Genomic DNA, 22,678 nt, shown 5'->3' on the forward strand with positions numbered 1-22,678 from the left:
CTGCAGTATGTAGTTAAAAAACACTTAGCCCAAGTGTTTGCAATAAATTACTAGTTTATGTGTTTATTTATTTTACTGTGTGCACACTGATCCAGACAGATCGATAGAGCATAGACAGACAAACTGAAAGAAAGCCAGATAGATAGATAGATAGATAGATAGATAGATAGATAGACAGACAGACAGACAGACAGACTAGTGCTTGTCAAGGCATAAGGATGACGAGTGCTTTGACGAGCACTGGAGGCGGGATCACTGAGGATGTAGCTGCTGTCATGGCTCCCGGACCGCGTATATCTCAGTGCAATAGTAAATAACTTGGAAAAAAAATGCGTTGTCCTTGTTTATAACAGAGAACTGCATTTTCGAAGAATAAGTATAGCTATAATACTTTAGCCTAGAACCGTAGTCTTTTAAAATATCCCTTCGAGCGAGCGAGCTATGGATGTGCAGGTTGCAAACCATTGCAGCATCAAGTCTGCAGCCAAACCGAGCAGTCCGCAGAAAGCAGCTGAAAGCGGGACAGAAACCGCACCAAAGAAGAAATCCCGCACCAGAAGAGGCAAAAGAGGCAAGAGACGGAGGGGCAAGAAGGTCAACGAGCCCCCGCCGTTTCTCCCGCCGGAGGTAAATAAATAGATGTTTGCGGATGCTAACGTTAGCCGGCCGATTATTATTCCCTCTGTGTGTGTATTTATAAACGCAATGTCAGCTGTAACACGATTTTCGTTGTCAGTGTTATGCGTTACACATATTTTTATAGTTAGTTATAACATTAGTAACAGATATATTAACGTGTAACAAGCGAAATGCGTTTAAATGCTGAAAACCTTGCCAAAATATTGTACAGGTAGCCGTAGCCAGCTTTGTTACTGTGAAAACAGAATAGTAGAATATTAGTGAATAGTAATTTATCAGAATATCTGCTTGAAATGAAAATGCTGTCATCGTTTACTCACCTAAAACACTTTAAAAACCTGAAAGTTCACTTGTTTAAAACCTATTTGAATGACTTCTGTTGGACACATAATTGTATATTCAAAAAGTATTTTTTGAAGAAAACTGAAAACCTGTAACCATTGACTTCCATAGTATTTATTTTTCCTACTATGGAAGTCAATGGTGACAGGTTTTCAGCTGTCTTCAAAATATCAACTTTTTTGTGTTCAACAGGAAAAAAGAAACACACAAAGGTTTAAAACCACACAACATTGAGTAACACAGTTTAATTATTATTATTTTTTTGATAGGTGGCTAGTAATATTAATACAGATGCAGTAATAGGATGTTTTTTTTTTGTAAGAATTAACATTACAACACATTTTCCATTCCAGATAGGTTTGTTAGATATATTGTATTATTTCAATAATATAGGCAATTGGTGTTTGATAAGATTTAATTTTTATTTTATTAATATAATTTTTTTATGATTATTATTTATTTCTTTTTTATATTTCTTTAAACCTGTAAGTTTTGGCTATTGGGGTTTGAGTTATTGTAAAACCTTGAAAAAACTTAAGACATCCATTCATTCATTTTCTTTTCGGCTTAGTCTCTTTATTAATCTGGGCCACAAGGGAACGAACTGTCAATTTATCCAGCATATGTTTTACGCAGCTGATGCTCTTCCAGCCGCAACCCAGTTCTGGGAAAAACTTAAGACATGTTATACTAAATAATAGTAGGTAGTATTAGATAGTAATAATTATAGGTAGTATTTTTAGACAGCAAAATATTTTTTGAGTGGGCTGTTTTTGTGTTCAATTATATATAATGCATATTTTAATTGATTGTCTTTTCCCCATATATCTTTAGGCTGAAGAGGGAAATATTGAATACAAGGTAAATCTCACAATCACAATCTGACAAAGAGTGTGTTCACACTTGGTGTACTTACTTGGGCAATAACAATGTGGTTCGACTAAAATATGAATCCAACACAAACCAAAGACTTCTAAACTAACTGAACACAAAACATCGAAATCTGTGATTAGAAAAAGGACAGAACACTGTTTTCTCTCCTCATAATTCCATTTCAAATCTGTTCACTTAATTATGGTGGCTTGAAAAGCCAGCATATTGTTATCTATCTTAAACTTATTCTTCTTCTTCTTCTTCTTCTTCTTCTTCTTATTCTTCTGAGACTAATTTCTAAGTGTATCTCCTCCTAGGCCTTTCAAGCTACATACTTCAAACTTTCGTCAAACCTTCAAACTGGTCTGACTCGGGTTGCTATATCTTTTCTAACTGATCCGACCTTGGGTTTTCCGAAAAACGACCCAGAAAAATCCCAAAAGTCCCATTGACTTAACATTGGGTCAAACTTTGTGAGCTCATAACTCTGCATCAGACTGTCCTACAGACTTCTAACTGGACTCATTTAACTCAGTCTAGCCAGCAGCCAATAACACATGACTTTTAACTTACTAGCCACTCCCTAGCAACCACTTACAGCACCCTAGCAACTGTCCCATAGACTTCCATTGTAAAAGACTCCCATTTACTTAACATTGGATCAACCTTTGTGAGCTCATAACTCTGCATCAGACTGTCCTACAGACTAGAGTCTGGCCTCATTCAACTCAGTCTAGCCAGCAGCCAATCACTGATTACCTTTAAACTTACTAGCCACTCCCTAGCAACCAATTTCAGCACCCTAGCAACTGTCCCATAGACTGTGACTAGCTATTCTAACACACACTAACAGTTTTAACATCCTACTGACATGCTAATCTTGCTAGAAAGGTGCTAGCAACACGATAGTGACATGCTAGTCATGCTAGTAACATGCTAATTCATGCTAGAATCATGCTAACAACATGCTAATTCATGCTAGAAACAAGCTGATTCATGCTAGAATCATGCTAGTAACATGCTAGTTACATGCTAATTAATGCTAGAATCATGCTAGTTACATGCTAATTCATGCTAGAAACATGCTAATTCATGCTAGAATCATGCTAACAACATGCTAATTCATGCTAGAAACATGCTAGTAACATGCAAATTCATGCTAGAAACATGCTAGTAACATGCTAGAATCATGCTAGTAACATGCTAATCCATGCTAGAATCATGCTAGTAACATGCTAATTCATGCTAGAATCATGCTAGTAACATGCTAATCCATGCTAGAATCATGCTAGTAACATGCTAATTCATGCTAGAATCATGCTAGTAACATGCTAATTCATGCTAGAATCATGCTAGTAACATGCTAATTCATGCTAGAATCATGCTAGTAACATGCTAATTCATGCTAGAAACATGCTAGTAACATGCTAATTCATGCTAGAAACATGCTAATTCATGGTAGAATCATGCTAATAACATGCTAATTCATGCTAGAAACATGCTAGTAACATGCTAATTCATGCTAGAAACATGTTAGTAACATGCTAATTCATGCTAGAATCATGCTAGTAACATGCTAATTCATGCTAGAAACATGCTAGTAACATGCTAATTCATGCTAGAATCATGCTAGTAACATGCTAATTCATGCTAGAATCATGCTAATAACATGCTAATTCATGCTAGAAACATGCTAGTAACATGCTAATTCATGCTAGAATCATGCTAATCCATGCTAGAATCATGCTAGTAACATGCTAATTCATGCTAGAATCATGCTAGTAACATGCTAATTCATGCTAGAATCATGCTAGTAACATGCTAATTCATGCTAGAATCATGCTAATAACATGCTAATTCATGCTAGAATCATGCTAGTAACATGCTAATTCATGCTAGATACATGCTAGTAACATGCTAATTCATGCTAGAATCATGCTAGTAACATGCTAATTCATGCTAGAATCATGCTAATAACATGCTAATTCATGCTAGAATCATGCTAATAACATGCTAATTCATGCTAGAATCATGCTAGTAACATGCTAATTCATGCTAGAAACATGCTAGTAACATGCTAATTCATGCTAGAATCATGCTAGTAACATGCTAATTCATGCTAGAAACATGCTAGTAACATGCTAACTCATGCTAGAAACATGCTAGTAACATGCTAATTCATGCTAGAATCATGCTAATTCATGCTAGAAACATGCTAGTAACATGCTAATTCATGCTAGAAACATGCTAATTCATGCTAGAATCATGCTAGTTACATGCTAATTTATGTTAGAATCATGCTAGTTACTTGCTAATTCATGCTAGAATCATGCTAATTCATGCTAGAAACATGCTAGTAACATGCTAATTCATGCTAGAAACATGCTAATTCATGCTAGAATCATGCTAGTTACATGCTAATTTATGTTAGAATCATGCTAGTTACTTGCTAATTCATGCTAGTAACATGCTAATTCAGACTCGGCTTTTCAAGCCACCATAAAGTTTGTCCTCAAACTTTAATATCTAGTTAGAACTTAATAATTAATGTTTATGAGTTTCTTTAAACATATACTTTTAAATGATGATTCTTGTTTAATATGGAAATTACTCATAAAATCACTTTGCCTTTCCAGTCATTTTTATTTTCATAGGTATTGTAATAAAGGAGTTGTTCAACATTTTGTACCTTTTATATGGAAACAATTGAATATCTTCATTTACTTTTACTCATTCAAAGTGACTTACAAGTAAAGATCAAAAGAACCACTTCAAATAATCAGAGAGTAGCAGTATATAAATGCTCTTAGTCTTGATTTTATTCTACATCAAATCATAGTTTGCACATGCAGTAAGATGACTTGAATGAAACAGATCTTGTTAAAACATAAATAACTTAAATAGGTTATTAAAAAATCTCAAAAGATTATATGTTATAATAACTATGTAATATATTAAATAATAATGATATAGTCTAAAAATGTTTATTTGAATCTTATAGTTTTCGTTTTTTAAGGTTGTCATTTATATACATTTTTAAAACGTCTGATATCTGGAATTTATTTTTATTGAATCAAACATTTCTAATAATACATTTCTAATATTGTAAACATCTATGTTTCCAATATTCAAATATAAATATATCTATATAAACATATCTCATATGAGAAAAATGATACGAAAAGGACATAATGCTGAAGCATACCAGTTTAGTATACTGTTCAACACTAGCAATAAAAATGTGCTTCTTGCAGCAGTGTTTTTTTAGTGTTTTTACACATTTACACGTTTCGTACAACACAAACGCAAGTGTTTTTTAGCGCATTACATTTCACAAAATGTACGTCATATATACATTGTTTTGAATCTTAAAGGGATAGCTCACCCTAAAATGAAAATTCTGTCGTTTTCTCACCCTTCACTTGTTCCAAACCTGTTTGACTTTCTTTCTTCCGTTAAACACAAAAGAAGATTTTTTTGAAGACAGCTGGAAACCTGTAACCGTTGACTTCCATAGTATCACTTTTTGTTTTCAACAGAAGAAACAAACAAAAGGTTTGGAAACCACTTGAGGGAGATCAGTTTTTCATTTTTGGGTGAACTGTCCCTGTAAAAATGCCATTAAGAACAACACTAAGTAAATTTATTTTTTGGTCTGGACCAACAGAATCAAACTTCAAGTGTGAACACACTTTATATTACTGTTTTCTCAGTTGCTTTGGTCCAATTTCTCAGATCAGAATTGAAATTTTCATAACTACCTGTTCAATCTTCACATCATCGTGTCACTTGTGCACATTTCGCATTTCTTTGAACAAGTTGCAAATGCTTGCATACCTCCATGCTAATGATTAGGTACAATTCTCTGATGTTTCCTACATTATCACTTGCTTATGTCATGTTGATCAAAATGTATTATTTTGGTCTCTGTTGAATAGTCTCACCCCCCACAACATTTAATCCTTTGTTCATGGCATAAGTCTTTACATGCAAAATGTCTGAACAAGTTGTCATAATATTTTGTCATTATGTAATTTTCTATACATTTCCATTAGGCTTTTTGTTCTAAATCTGTCTTGAATTGGTCAATTTCTCGCAGGTGAATCTTGGCATTTTTAAAATAAAGACGTATCTGAAAGGAGATTGTCCTATGTTCACATTTCTACTTCTGTTTGTTTTTTCTTTGTGCTCTGTGGTGCTGTCTTTTTTCTTCTTTCTGTATCACAATCACATGATGTGTCAAAAATTACAGTACAAACAGCAAAAAAAATATATAAAAAATTGCCATAGTTTACATCAGAACAGCCCTACAGAGTACACTGTTATATTGACAACATGACTAAGTAATTTGACTGTCTTATCCATACACAATGACTGCAGGACTTGTCATTCTGACAACAATGACACAATCATTGACAGAAATGTAGTTTTGAGGGGTGAACTAAGGATTTTGAGCAAGGCTTTTGCAGGAAATCCACTGTGTTTTGCTATTTGTACGCACAGTTTTGAGAAATGCACTTAATGTTTTGCAAATTTCAATTCTGATCTGAGAGATATACCAAAGCGACTGAGAAAAACTGTAATATGAAGTTCAACTCACATTGTTTATTGGCATATGAATTCTCCCCTCAGTTGAAGCTGGTTAACCCCACGCAGTATCGGTTCGAGCATTTGGCCACACAGCTGAAATGGCGTCTTCAGGAGGGCCGAGGGGAGGCTGTGTATCAGATTGGGGTGGAGGATAATGGTCTGCTGGTTGGACTTACTGAAGAAGATATGAAAGCTTCGCTAAAGACCCTTCGCAGAATGGCAGAGAAGTACGAGCTGTGTTTAGTACGTCGTGTGGTGTTGTCAGTGTGTATGTTTACATGGACACCAATCAGATTTTGATATGAATAAGGCAATACTCTGATTAGGAGTCTACCATGTAAACAGCGATTTTTGATTACCTTAAGCCGACTAAAGTCATAATAAACTAAACAGAAATGGAATTAGGACATGTGGAGTATGCAGATTTGTGGCATTATTGAAGTGCAGTACAGACATGTAAACACCGCAATCAAACTATTACCGTCGTGTAGGCTTTTTGCTGCATTTTGCGACAAGATCGTCCATACACACACAGCTGTTTGACACTGTTCTCTGCAACTACCAAGTCACAAACACCACAGGCACCCGGATCGTAAAATGCAGAATTTTTTTTTCCCATTCATCCTGTGCTATCAAATTCTATTAAAACAACACTCTTCCACCAGTTCTTACTTCATACTCGCATCCAATACCTCAGTTTGTCACAGGGGCATGAATGAAATATCAGTTTAAAACTCATGCAGTTAAAGTCGAAAAATGAAACACCCAAAATTACATGAAATTCCGGAGGAAACGTGGATAGCGTGGTGATGCAATGTGCTATAACCAAGCGGCAACCTCCCGCTCTCCCTCGGGAAGCCAATACGGAAGTAACTGAAACTGCAATTCATCAAAATTCCGCTAGTCCTGGCTCCATAATAGAGCAAGTTGCAATTGAGCCCACTGTTAGAATGGCCAACTTTACAACAGAAAAAAAGGTGTTTACAGCCTGGTACAAAGAACGATTTTGGTTCATATAGCTATTATTACCCTCCATGACAACTGTGAGAGGGGTGAATTTTTTTATAACTCATCCATTTCCTTTATTTTAGGTTATATTAAGTTTGCATAAATAAGGGCGTGGCCACTTGAGTGACAGCTAGGTCTCGCTGCTCGCCGTCACTTCACCTCAGCTGAATCCGGCAGATTAGCCACTGATCTTGGCATATTCATCGTATTTTTGTGTTGTTTAATGTGGCTTTACACAGTCAGTTGCCTTTTGGGATTATTTCTTACAATTATCAGATGATATGAGATGCTGTGTGCACTTAATTGTGCTCACAAACCATTCACGTGGCCTCGTTTCCCATGTGAGTAAAGTTATATACTTGTATACCATCTCTATAAATGTATTTGTTTTATTTAAGATCATTTATCATTAATATTTTTCTTTAGACCCGTAAAGCACTCCAGAATGTGACAGATTGTTTAGCTGTAGGCTCTAGAACAGTCATCTGAAGCGTTATCATACAGTGTTATGCTGGAGTTCATCAATAGTCTTGCATTTACTAACACAGACTATACTTGAAGTGTTTGGAAGTAATTCGCATTTTCCTCCTGTAGAAAAACGTCATAAGAACAATCCTTAGTGGCTCAGTGTATTACTACAGTGTTTTTAAAAGTCTAAACAATTTATTGATATTGTGTACAGCTAAGCACATGTGGTCAGAACACAAACGAGTCGCAGGTAATGAAGTATCAAGCGTTTCTTCCAAAGTAAAATCTGTCTGCTAGGTCTAAGCAAAGTGCCAGCAGGTGTCTGTAGCTCCGCTCATTCTCCGCCTCTTTGCCCTTGTTTGGTATCCCGCCGTGGGTGCGATGACGCGTGAACAAAATGGCGACGGTTGGCCGCGCCTACTTGTAGCTTCTTTTGCAGTGTTCAGAAACCTATGGGTGACGTCACGGATACTCCGTCCATATATTTTACAGTCTAAGGCTATAACATGTAAAACGGGATCATGAAAGCAACATTCAAAAAGCAACTCATGTAAACTCCTTCATCATATTATTGTCTTATTCAGATTAAGGCAAATCATTAGATCACTGATGTCCATGTAAACGTAGTCAGTGTGTTAGAAAATGGGTTCCTTTAGCATGTTGTGTGTTGTATTGGTAAGGTTTTGTGATTCTGTGCAGGGTTGGGGCTGATATTACGCTTCTGAGAGAGAGGGAGGTGGACTGCGACAGAGCCAGGAGAAAAATCGCTGAAGTTCTTGTGCGGAAAGTTCCAGATGACCAGCAGGTTAGCTTCTGATACTTTAGTTTTAGTTGCTGGGTCAGTCATGTGACAGTTTTTAGTTTAAAAAAATTAAAAAGAACATTTAGTTTGAATATACGATGACGATAAAACAAAATGTTTTATACGTTTACATTATTGGAGGTTTTTGTTAGAATAAGTTTGAAAATAAATGAACTTTTTAATGTTTTTTAATTAAATTATTTTTTTGGAGATTTTATTGGGACAACTAAATTTTAATTTTTTTAGATTTAATTGTTTTTCCTTTTTCAAATCAGTTTAGAAAAAAACAAACAAAACAGCAATAAAAAAAACAGACAGACATTTTAAAAGGAACATGGAAACAAAAAAGACATACAATACAAGAGTGTTAGGGAGCCATAGGTGAAGACATGGAGGCTGATTGAATCCAAACGCTGGAGGTTTATTAAGTAAACAGCGAACATAAAACAAAGGCAGAATCGTAATCCGAAACCAGGCTAAGTCAAGCAAACAAAGAGGCAGTCCGAAAAAAGCAAACAAGGCAGAGTCCAAAATCCAAAAAGCAGGCAAAAAGGTCATAACACAATGGCAAACACAACAGTAGGAAACCGCTTGGTAAGTCAGTGGAACTGGCAATACTTCGCAAAGAACAGACATAAACAGTGTGCTTATATATGGTGGCTACCAAGAAGTACCACAGAGGAAGTACCCAGTCAATATTCGGGAGAGAGCTCCCTCTGGTGGACGGATGAATGGTAATCTACCACATTCGTTACAAAGAGTCAAAGGTCACCGAACACAATCTTGTTTACATTCGTATTTAGCATTGATAAAATGTTGCTGTATAAATTTTTGTTAAGGGTTACATGTCAGAGATCAACAGGCTCCAAACATATATAAAGTAAAAGCACCACAATAAAATTAAAACAATAAATTTCTTCTTAACCATTTACCCCAGTATGCATAAATTTTATAGGCTTGTTGTCTCAAGAAAAATGGCAGTACTTCCATGTCATACACCTCTTTAACAATATCATACCATTCGCCTACAGATGGAGGATCTTGCTTGAGCCATTTCTTTGCAATTGCCTTTTTGCTAGTTATTAGTAGTCTATTAAGAATATATACATAATTTTTGGTATTTCTGCAGAGTAAACTCCCAGGTACATAGTTGTAAAATTACATTCCAGATTTAATCCCATTATTGCATTTATCTCTTTATTTAAATCTTGCCAATAGGTGTGTATAATATTACAATCCCAAAATATGTTGAAATAATCTGCCAATACATTTCCACATTTTCTCCAGTAATCAGCATTTTTTTGATCTCTTGTTTGAAAGTATTTTGTTTTAGGTGTTATTAAGAACCTGATTACATTTTTCCAAATAAATTCCCTCCATGAATCTGATTTAATTGTGATCATCTGTGTTTCCCAAATAGTTAACAGTTTCTCATTTGTTATTATTATATTGGCTTTCCTCTCCCATTTCTGTTTTATATACATTGTTGGGTGTTTCTTTGTTAATGTCAGACAGGAATAAATTCTTGATACTAGTTTTTTATTAACCTTCTTTTTGTAAGCATGTATAAATACCTGATCCGATTCCAACTGATCCGACTTACAAAACACCTTAGCAACCGCCTAGCAACACCTTAGCAACCACCTAGCAACCACTCAGAAAATCCTAGCAACCACCTAGCAACAACTTAGCAATGACCTAGAGCACCATAGCAACTGCCTAGCAACGCCTTAGCAACCACTCAGAATACCCTAGCAACACCTTAGCAACCACCTAGCAACACTTTAGCAGGCGGGCTTTATTTACTATATAGTGATCGCTGATTGGTTCCTGTACTAGAAGGCAGGCTTTATTCACCATATAGTGATCGCTGATTGGTTCCTGTACTAGAAGGCGGGCTTTATTCACCATATAGTGATCGCTGATTGGTTCCTGTACTAGAAGGCGGGCTTTATTCACCATATAGTGATCGCTGATTGGTTTTTGTACTAGAAGGTGGGGCTTCATTCACCATACTGACAGTTACACTTTTCCCCATTCAAAAGTATATGAGTGACATGTCTTGTGTATACTATAGTCTTTGGCTTAATTGTCCGCTGTGTATGTGTGTGAATGAGTGTGTATGGATGTTTCCCAGTTATGGGTTGCAGCTGGAAGGGCACCCACTGCGTAAAACATGTGCTGGATAAGTTGGCGGTTCATTCCGCTGTGGCGACCCCAGATTAATAAATAGGCTAAGACATAAAGAAAATGAATGAATGAATGAACACAAAACTGCACTGAAAAAATGGGTGTAGAAACAATTGCATACATTTCGTAAATTGCTCGTAATTTTCACAATTACAAATCAAAACAAGTATTTCATATGAACATGACATTTTCATATTTTGTATTTTCATGTAAGATTTACATAGTCTTTGCTTTTATCGACCAACTTTAATGTAATATATTTTACTAATGCATGTGCTTGTGTTTGTAGTTCCTGGATCTTCGTGTGGCTGTTCTGGGTAATGTGGACTCAGGAAAGTCGACTCTGCTGGGGGTTTTAACTCAAGGTGAGCTGGATAACGGACGTGGCAGAGCAAGACTCAACCTCTTCAGACACTTGCATGAGATTCAGACCGGACGGACATCCAGCATCAGTTTCGAGATCCTAGGCTTCAACAGCAAAGGAGAGGTCAGACAAATATTCCAGATCTTTCATTTTTGATCCGCTTTCAGTATGGAATTAATTTGGGATTTCAGCCAACAACCTTCTTCATGCTAACATGTAAGTTGTTTTTCATTTTTTTAGGTTGTAAACTACAGCGACTCCCGAACAGCAGAGGAGATTTGTGAAAGCTCTTCCAAGATGATCACTTTTATTGATTTGGCTGGTCATTATAAGTACTTGAAGACCACCATATTTGGCCTGACGAGCTACTGCCCGGACTTTGCAATGCTGGTGGTGGGAGCCAATACTGGCATTGGTTGGTATTTATGAATATGCATTTACAGTGGAGATCAAAATAGGAGTACTCTTCATTGTTTAAACACTTAATGAATTTTATGTGTGGATACAACATGCTAGTTAAACAGTGTTTTGGAAAATAACAAATGGACTACATCAAAAACTGCCAAAAATGATCGGCTGAAAATTATGTTTTTGTTTTTTTGGCAAAACAGATGAAAATATGAGTTAAAAAAGGCAATGTAGCACTGTAATGCCCAGCAGTATTCAGTACGTTTTACTCTCCCTCCAGCTGTAGTCACTATGGGGTGTTAAGCGGCTTTCACACTGGACGCGGAAAGTGTTGCGCTATGAAACCCATTCATTTCAATGCCTTGGGCCATGCAATGTTGATTTGCTGCTGATCCAGCTTAATTGCTGAGCGCAGAATTAGATATCAGCAACAAATATTTCTGTAAGTTACAGCATCATCCAAACCATGACACTTCCTCCACCAACTTTTAGTGAATTTACATACTTTGGGTTGAGTTTTTCTCAGTTTTTTCTCCAGTTTGATTATGAACATACCAGTGTTAATATCGTCAATGTAAATAAACCATGAATTGTTGGTTGCCTATAGCTTGACACAAACATAAACTTGATAAATGTAGTTATAATCTGCTGCAATGAGCTGTTCATTCATGAAATGAGTGGATCTGAGCGCATACATGCAGTCACGTAACTAATGCAGCTGACCTGTCAAGTTTCGGTTTGTTTCAAGCTATTTACATTGACCAAATTCACACTGAAATATGCTGTTTCTTATTAGACCCAAATGAATAAATTTGACTTTTATAACTAAAGTGTTTTAGGATAACTTCAAATAGAACCAAGTGTAATGAAAACCCCACTCCCCTGATTTTAAAAGGTGCTCTAGTGACAGATGCTAAGGGCCGCGGTCTTTATGCCAATGATATACAAAATAACTTTTTGGGAAATTTTGCAGAGCGATGTTGCTTGGCTATTTTCCCCATTAAGAATAGACAACAGTATTGTATCTGTAGCCCATTGCCCTAATTAGTTAGCCTGTGTCTCTCCTCATTGCCTATTATGGCATAATTACCCAAAGTTGCCCAGCAACATTGCTCAAAAAGTTGCCCTGTGTATCATCAGCACTAGCCTCCTCGTTAGAGCAACCACCTCCCATGATAAGAATCATTTGTTCAATTTTAGTTTGGAGCGAGTGGGTGGTGTAGGACTAGTGGGTTACATTGGTGCCGTGACCCGGATGGGAGTGAAGTTTAGGGGGTCGAGTGTAGACCAGCTAGTGAAGTGCTGTACAGGTAGGACCGGTGGTGTTGGACCGGTGGGTTACACAAGCAGTGCTCTGAAAGTTAAGGGAAATTGTAGGTTGTGCTTTAATTTTGATCTCCACTCTATATTGATTTAAAAGATGTGAATGTGATTTAAAAACTTCGATTGTTCAATTCCCCCAGCTGGCACAACTAGGGAGCACCTGGGTTTAGCGATGGCACTAAAGGTGCCCATTTTCATTGTGGTGAGTAAAGTGGACCTCTGTGGCAAAAGCACAGTGGAGAAAACGGTCCGTCAGCTAGAGAGAGTCCTCAAACAGCCCGGCTGTAACAAGATCCCCATGGTGGTGGCAAACCCTGATGATGCAGTCACCGCTGCACAGCAGTTCGCACAATCCTCCAGGTACATGTGTGCGAAACGACAGGTTATTATACACTTTTATTTCCTCCCTTTGAAGTACGCTTACAATCTTAGTAAGGATGTGCAGTTTTTATTGTCTATTATCAATTATTTCACACATAAAAACACATCTGATGGTTATGACATTGACTGTTCCTTGAAGCCTATTAAAATGCAGGGGGCCTAAATATATTACTTGCTTATAGTTGTTGTTTTTATATTCATATATATATAAACTTTTTTTTTCTTATTGCTTACCATGAGCCTTGTACCTTTAACACACAAATATGCAAACTACTTAAATACCCTATTAAGCAACCCAGCGCTAATAGTTTGTGTGTGTGTGTAATGATGTATCTACTTTCCCACAGCGTGACACCCATCTTCACACTCTCCAGCGTATCAGGGGAGAATCTGGACCTTCTGAAGGTCTTCTTCAACATTCTTCCTCCATTGAGCAACAGCAAAGAGCAAGAGGAGCTTATGCAGCAGCTCACAGAGTTCCAGGTACACACGCTCAACATTCATTCGACAACATTTAGTTATTGTCTCAATTCTAGCATCGCATTATGTGAAATCATTGTGTTCTTACAGGTTGATGAGATTTACAGTGTTCCTGATGTGGGGACGGTTGTTGGTGGAACTCTGTACAGGTCAGTCCAAATGTGTTTGTCTGTCTGGCTGTTTAATAACTCCCTAGAAACCACCTAGAAAAACCAAGAACCGGCCTGCAAAACCATCGACTCGGCACACAACAGCACCATAGCAAATGATCTCTGTAGCAAGTTTCTGGCAACCGTCTACCAAAGCACTTGCAACCACACTTTATGAAAGCATAGCAATCATCTTAGCAACCACATAACAACGCCGTAACTCTTTTTCTGCACAATTGTGAGGACTAAATACCTGTAACCATTTACTTTTATAGCAGGAAAAACAGATATTATAGAAGTCTAGGTTTACAGCTTGCTTTACTATACTGTATCTTCCATTGTGTTCAAGAGAAGAAAAGAAACTCAAACATGTTTGAAACAAGTTAAGGGTGAGTAAATGATGACAAAATTTTCATGTTTAGGGGAACTATTTCTACTTATGTACAACTTAGCAATGCTTATGTATTGAAGTAACTGCTTAGCAACCCCTCAATGACGTATAATGTCTCCGACACCACCTGTAGTCCCATTTAGCAACTTGATAGCCACCGTCTTTTTAAAGAAGCGTAACTGATTTAAAAAAATCAAGAGTGTGATGTAACTGATGTGTTTTATGTCATAGAATAAAACATGAAAGTATCTTGAGTTTGTGTCAGCCACGGACCTTATTTAAGCGATTTAACCGAAATCCCATTCTAAAAATCTATTGACTCTGGAACGAGGGAACCGGAACTGTTAAATTGCTAACTCACTTCCGTGTTTTTGAATACAAATGGACTTCATAGTTCCTCCACTTCATAGCTTAGCAATAATTCAAATCAATTTTGCAAGCATCCGGAACACATACAAGTTTTGTCTTATAATTATCAAATGCTTTCCAACACTTTAGGAACCTCTTTTAACCATCTTTAAAAGTGCTCACCATTATTCTGACAAATTCAGAGAACACCCTAGCCATGAAATTCCTGAAAACATCAAAATTATATTCTGTAAACATTGAGCCAAAAGCAATGTAATGAGGTAGTTCATAAACTGTAAAAAAATTAATTGTGCATCTCCACATCCTTCTATGGAACAAAAATAAAGCCAAAATATTCAAATTGGTCACAGTCATCTTGCACATATAACTTCACTGCATTAAAAATGATAGAAAATATGGATTTTGAGAAGTGTACTTTGTTTATAAGCTATACTGCAGGCAGACACCAGGGGGCGATCTAAATGTTTGGTTTAACTTTTCGGGCTGTGTGAAACACAGCTCATTTATAAGTCACTTCTAAACCAAACAACTTGAACCCCTTGTGAATTCTGCCTGGGAGAATATTTATACCTCTCTTGAAGTTCCCAATTACTCACAATCCAATTGAAATGATTGGATTTCTCCTGGAGAGAACCATTTGAGTTCATCAAACTGCAGTTAATGTGACTGCACCGTAAGGCATGTGTAACCTTCACACCTCAAGGCTTTGAAAAAAAAAAAATCAATATTCAATTTGTCTCGACAAACTTCTCTTCTCAAGTTAATATGGGAATATGATATATGTTAATTGACTTTCCATTCACACGCAGCGGTGTGTGTCGTGAAGGAGATCGGCTAGTTGTTGGTCCCACTGATGATGGGAAGTTTCTGAGGCTGAAGGTGTGCAGTATTCATAGGAATCGCTCCGGCTGCCGCGTCCTGAGGGCCGGACAGGCCGCCACACTCGCACTTGGAAACTTTGATCGCTCGCTACTCCGAAAGGTCTGATCTTAAAATGACCAAAAAGTCTTTACATAGCCATGTCTTTGTGATGAGAGGAGTTTTAATAAGCATTTGTGTTTTTGTAGGGAATGGTCATGGTGAGTCCTAAAATGAACCCTACAATTTGCTGGCAGTTTGAGGCCGCCATTGTCCTCCTGTTCCACGCCAAGACTTTCCGCCGTGGTTTCCAGGTCACGGTGCACATAGGAAATGTCAGGCAGACCGCCACGGTGGAGTGCCTCCTTGGAAAGGTGGGGATTTGTTTCCTGACCTCAAAGAGATACTGTTTGGCCGTAATCATGTATTTACTAATAGGCATGTCCAGATCCGATCACATGATCAAAAATCGTGCTCGATCACGCAGTTTCAGATCGATCAGAATCGGATGTTACCTCCCGATCAGGACTTGAATATTCATGTATATAAATATATAGTCTCGTTATTTTTTAACACATCTATAGTTATGTGGTGGCACAGAGCTAGACTTCTTGCTTGACTTCACACAGAAATAGCAACGTGTGCAGCATGACATCACTTTTGTTGATGGTATTGGTGAAATGCCGGCAAAGTAGAACACGGAAGCTTCTTAAAGCGGAAATCGCGAGTATGTCTTCAATCTAGAGGTATTATAAAGTTGATGAAGATAGCATTGCCATAGCAAACCGTAAGATATGTAAACTTGGGATTGCCTGCCGGGTATTTTAGGTTGAGGTGCTATTTGTTTTTATATTTACTGTTGCACTAAAGTCCAAGAGTGAAGAATTGATGTTATTTATTACTTGATTGTTCAAGCTACCTCACATAAGTGCTTTGTTTGTTAATAGAATTGTTGAATGTTACAATAAGGTGAATTAAATAAAAAATAAGGAACATCCTGGATCTTTTTCTTCACTCTGCTTTATTCTTTTTTTTAATGTATTATAGAAGTATCAGATTGGGTTTCATTATCAGTAGATACTCAAAATCAAATGACTCTAACTCGAGGGTAAAAAAACCTGATCGGGACATCCCTATTTACTAACCTTGCTGATTTCATTACCTTTGTGTAAGAATCTGTTGCTGTGTGCATATCATCACAGTAATGTATCTGTGTTCGTCCTCCAGGAGGAGCTGCGGACCGGAGAGCGAGCCGTTGTTTGTTTCAGATTCTTGAAGCACCCTGAGTATTTGCGTGTGGGAGCTAAACTGCTCTTCAGAGAAGGGGTGACCAAAGGCATCGGACACGTGACGCACCTTCTACCCTCCACCCAGAACCTCGTGCCTGATCAGAACCACAACCAGAACCTCACTTAAACACGGCGGGAGTGACACCACAAATCGAAAAAGGACCCTTCCTGTTCTTGCCTTGAGTTTGCACCCCCTGGTTTTATTGTGCACTTTTCATTTCCACTCAGAGTGTAGATTTGCTTATATTAATTGCAAATTTGCCTGTGCGTAAGTGCTCTCGGTTCCTGTGACATTTGGAGGGTTGTGCTACAGTGATTTACCGATTAACGTCTGCTGTGTGTAATGAAGCTCGGAAACCTCTCCTGTTTTTGCACATGTGCGTGCTTCCCATTTTAAGACAAAGCCGGCTGACCTTCAGTGAAGCATGTGGGATTTTGGGTCGCTAAGTTGGGTATCTGGAGCAGATTTCTCCAGCAGCAACTCCTGGCTGCTTCAGAGAGATGCAATTATTTTAACAGCAGTTCTTCTTATTATTATTCTTCAGATCTTCTGTAGTATTTAATAAATGGTGTTGTCCCAGAAGAACTGGTGCACTTTAGATTTGTTTCATTCTGAGAAAGATTTGCACAGTAAAAATGTTAGTATAGCCCAAAGTACACTTTGTCTTTTGATGTGAATGCTTAACATAGGGGTGTTTATTCCTGTACCTGTAGGGCCAACATCTTGCAGAGTTTAGCTTGAACCAGATCTGACACACAGGACTAGAATGTTCTAAAGACCTAATTATTAGCTTGAACCAGATCCGACACACAGGACTAGAATGTTCTAAAGACCTAATTATTAGCTTGAACCAGATCCGACACACAGGACTAGAATGTTCTAAAGACCTAATTATTAGCTTGAACCAGATCCGACACACAGGACTAGAATGTTCTAAAGACCCGATTATTAGCTTGAACCAGATCTGACACACAGGACTAGAATGTTCTAAAGACCCGATTATTAGCTTGAACCAGATCCGACACAGAGGACTAGAATGTTCTAAAGACCTGATTATTAGCTTGAACCAGATCCGACACACATGACTGGAATGTTCTGGAGACCAGATTATTAGCTTGAACCAGATACGACACGAAGGACTAGAACGTTCTGAAGACCCGCTTATTAGCTTGAACCAGATCCGACACACAAGACTACAATGTTCTGAAGACCCGATTATTAGCTTGAACCAGATCTGACACACAGAACTAGAACATTCTGAAGACCTAATCCTTAGCTTGAACCAGATCCGACACACAGGACTAGAACATTCTGAAGACCCGATTATAAGCTCGACCCTGATTTGACACACAGGACTAGAATATTCTGAAGACCCAATTATAAGCTCGACCCTGATCTGACACACAGGACTAGAATATTCTGAAGACCAGATTATTAGCTTGAACCAGATACGACAAACAGGACTAGAACGTTCTGAAGACCCGCTTATTAGCTTAAACCAGATCCGTCACACAAGACTAGAATGTTCTAAAGATCTGATTATTAACTTGAACAAGATTCGACACACAGGACTCGAATATTAGCTTGAACCAGATCCGACAAGCAGGACTAGAATGTTCTGAAGACCTGATTATTAGCTTGAATCAGATCCGACACACAGAACTAAAATGTTCTGAAGACCCGCTTATTAGCTTGAACCAGATCCGACACACAGGACTAGAACATTCTGAAGACCCAATTATTAGCTTGAACCAGATCCGACACACAGGACATTCTGAAGACCCGATTATAACTCGAACCAGATCGGACACACAAGTTTGGAATGTTCTTAAGACCTGATTATTAGCTTGAACCAGATCCGACACACAGGACTAGAACGTTCTGAAGACCCAATTATTACCTTGAACCAGATCCAACTCACAGGACTAGAACGTTCTGAAGACCCAATTATTAGCTTGAACCAGATCCGACATACAGGACTAGAACGTTCTGAAGACTCGATTATTAGCTTGAACCAGATCCGACACACAGGACTAGAACATTCTGAAGACCCGATTTTAACTCGGACCAGATCCGACACACAGGACTAGAATGTTCTGAAGACCTGAGTATTAGCTTGAATCAGATCCGACACACAGGACTAGAATGTTCTGAAGACCTGAGTATTAGCTTGAATCAGATCCGACACACAGGACTAGAATGTTCTGAAGACCTGAGTATTAGCTTGAACCAGATCCGACACACAGGACTGGAATGTTCTGAAGACTTGATTATTAGTTTTGAACCAGAACCGACACACAGGACTAGAACGTTCTGAAGACCCGCTTATTAGCTCGAACCAGATCCGACACACAGGACTAGAATGTTCTAAAGACCTGATTTTTAGCTTGAACCAGATCTGACACACAGGACTAGAATGTTCTGAAGATTCGATTATTAGCTGGGACCAGATTCGACACACAGGACTAGAACATTCTGAAGACTCGATTATTAGCTTGAACCAGATCCGACACACAGAACTAGAACATTCTGAAGACCTGATCCTTAGCTTGAACCAGATCCGACACACAGGACTAGAACATTCTGAAGACCTGATTATAAGCTCGACCCTGATTTGACACACAGGACTAGAATATTCTGAAGACCCAATTATAAGCTCGACCCTGATCTGACACACAGGACTAGAATATTCTGAAGACCCGATTATAACTCGAACCAGATCCAACACACATGACTACTATGTTCTCAAGACCTGATTAGCTTGTTTAGATATGTTATTTAAGATAAGCGCTAATCTCTGCAGGACACTGGGCCTCCAGGAGCAGGTTTGGACACCCCTGGTTTAGCATATGCATACAGTTGTGGACTAATTGTTAAAGAGTCGGAAATGTAAATCAAAGGACACAAGTATTATTCCAAGTACCAGCAGGAGTTGTAGGTGAGGAGAAGTGAATAAACAACACTTTCTTCTACCTTTAGTACCCACATCTAAGATGCCCTTGAGCAAGGGACTGAACCCCCGATTGCTCCCCAGTTGCCTCAGCAAATGACTGGCAAAGTTTCATCTTTGTCCAGGGTTTGTGCTATTTCTTCCCAGATGTAATGTCCAGTAGAATTCTCAGTTTCGAAGGAGCTTGGTATGATGTCCGAATGCATTCAACGACATGTCAGTTTTAAAAAATTAACCGATTTTAAACTATTTTTGACATTACCTCTGGAAGTGGTTGAAAGTGGACAAGCTTAAAACAGTTTTGACCCAATTGACTTGAGATTGGAATGAGATTTTTTTTTTTACTTCTGCTTGTTCCCTGTTGGCTTGGTTTCGTCACTTCAGTTTTTGTTGTCATGTTCTGATTCAACAACCAAAGCGCTCACTTTCACCGATGCCAATTCTTCATGTTGAATCAGGCCAACTCGCTCCAACATTAACCTGATGAGATGTGATGTGTGGAACACACCAAACAAACTAGCCTAACACATGTTCAACAATTCCAACAATTGGCTTGGTGTATTCTGACCTGTAAAGAAAACGTTGACCCAATAATTATAGCTGAGATACAGCCAAAACATTTGGACACAGTCTGTAGCCCGTCAGAGGTATTAATCAGCAAGATGCAGCATTGTTAAATATTTTATCTTTAATTTCATTATAAACAACCATCCACGTTTTGTTCATGTCATTTGGTTTTGTTTCCGTGCATGTTTGTTGACATGACAGAATATCGCCCCCTGTTTTGAATAAAGGGAGATAAGGAGTGACCCAGCTAAGGAGATTCAGGAGCTTCTAGGGTTGTAGGATCAGTCAGGCATGACTGGGTTGTAGTGATCTAGGTTAAATTGTGCCTAATCATATGTTTGTCTTCACTGATATGAATCCAAAACAATTGTGCATATTGCACACTTATATATGTTAGCAAATATTAGCAAGGCTTAGGTCATTTCAGATGGCTTACAGCAGGGGTGGGCAAACTCTGTCCTGGAGGGCCGGTGTCCTGCACAGTTTAGCTACGACTCTAATCAAACACGCCTGCATATAGATTTCTAGTGATCTTGAAGACACTGATTAGCATCTTCAGGTGTGTTTAATAAGTGTTGGAGCTAAACCATGCAGGACACCGGCCCTCCAGGAACGAGTTTGCCCACCCCTGGCTTACAGGGTTAACTGAACATTTATGGCAGCTTTGTGTGATCAGTATTTGTCCTGGGCATGCACAGGAACCCAGATAATTATTGTGTTGTGTGTCTTGTTCACCCGTGTGCACTCCTATTCAAGATTTTGTGCAATTTAAAAAACATTGAATGTACTGATCATGGATATAAATGTACCATTTGAAGTTACTAAACTAAATATAGCTAGTTTTATTCAGCTGTATTGGGCATCTTGCATGAAACTTAAACAGAACACATTTGCAATTGTAATTTGCTGGTACAACCATTCTTGCACAGATTTCCACATAAACCTTTGTGTCAAGGATAGTTTTACGTATGTTTTTTGTACATATAAAACCAACCAGGCTCATTCTGAAAACGTACCCCTATATACATTTCTCTAGAGTACCAACTATGTCCCAGGGGGTAGGTTTTTTTGGGTTTTTTTTTTTTTTGCAGTTTTTTAATCCACCAGAGGATGCTGTGTATATGCTTTTTCAGATCTCAAATTTTTCTCGCAAGTGCCATTCACACCTGCCATTCTCGTGTAAATCCACCAGAGGCCGCTGTCGACTGACTGACCGATCAACCGACCCACCCAATAGTGTTTTCAGAAGCACCGACTGACCCGCTCACCCACTTCCCTAAACCCAACCAGCAGTTTTAAAAAGCAATCCAGATAAAGAAAAGTCCTCGCCTGATTTTTACCACGTTTTCAGATTTTACCACATTCTCACCCTGTTATTTACTTGTTTATTTTATTTTTTGGCTTGTTTTTGTCTTACCCACTTTTTGCAACTGTTCTTCACTAGACTCGAACCCAGTCATCATGGTCAACTCCTCTCAGCGTCTCAAGTCTGCTAACGTACGCAGTGAGCCACTATACAAACTGGTAACATCGGGAAAGCTGTCCACACAGAAGTAAGCGCGAAAAGAAACGGCGTCGTACCGCTCCATAGCGATCATTGTAAAAACAAAATGCAGCCATACGTACTTCTGGTTACATAATTTACAATCTCCAGGGCTACGTTTTCAGAATGAGCCTATGTTGCATAAAGCAAATAGTTCTGCTTGTGTTTTATAAATGCAGCCCAATCTCTTTTCATAAATTCAGCTCTTGGTCAACAGTGCATGCTGTGCTTACAAAAAGAATCATTCATATTGTTTGAAGTGCAGCTGGTTGGCTTATGATGTTTGGAATGTATCTTCATTTCATGTACTTTTAAAAGAAAAGACTTGAAAACCTGACTAGTCTATTGCTTCGCTATTAGTTCCTATACAGTATAATAAAGAATTACTGTTCTTGTGGAACCTCTTGTTTGTTATATTATTGATTTCTATTAAAAACTATAGGTGGGCATAGATTTTTTTTAAAATTTAGATTAATCTCACTGTAATCTTGGAATTAATCTAGATTAATCGAGATTAAACTGGCTCATTTGAATTCTGCCAAAGGCAATTAGAATATGTGTGCTACCCGAATAATTACTAAAAGTAAGTCTTTGTTTCTCAAGCCAGGTGGCGCATTAGACCAGGGGCTCATCTCCTGTTTTCAAAATGCATCACAAACTGCTTGAGGAACTGTTCTACTATGATAATTGGTG

General features: G+C 38.1%; 1 protein-coding gene across 1 annotated transcript; it reads left to right on the forward strand.

Moving 5' to 3' along the window:
- Positions 1–253: 253 nt before the first annotated feature.
- Positions 254–22,369, forward strand: gtpbp2b (GTP binding protein 2b). Its single transcript, XM_056447750.1, has 12 exons — positions 254–627; positions 1,816–1,842; positions 6,487–6,671; positions 8,620–8,725; positions 11,202–11,399; positions 11,517–11,691; positions 13,148–13,367; positions 13,736–13,871; positions 13,959–14,017; positions 15,587–15,758; positions 15,845–16,009; positions 16,863–22,369. The coding sequence occupies exons 1-12, from the start codon at positions 442–444 to the stop codon at positions 17,049–17,051; spliced, it is 1,818 nt and encodes a 605-aa protein (XP_056303725.1). The 5' UTR covers positions 254–441; the 3' UTR covers positions 17,052–22,369.
- The last annotated feature ends 309 nt before the right edge of the window (positions 22,370–22,678 follow it).

Source organism: Danio aesculapii, chromosome 22, assembly GCF_903798145.1.
Source record: "Danio aesculapii chromosome 22, fDanAes4.1, whole genome shotgun sequence".
NCBI classification, from domain to species: domain Eukaryota; kingdom Metazoa; phylum Chordata; class Actinopteri; order Cypriniformes; family Danionidae; genus Danio; species Danio aesculapii.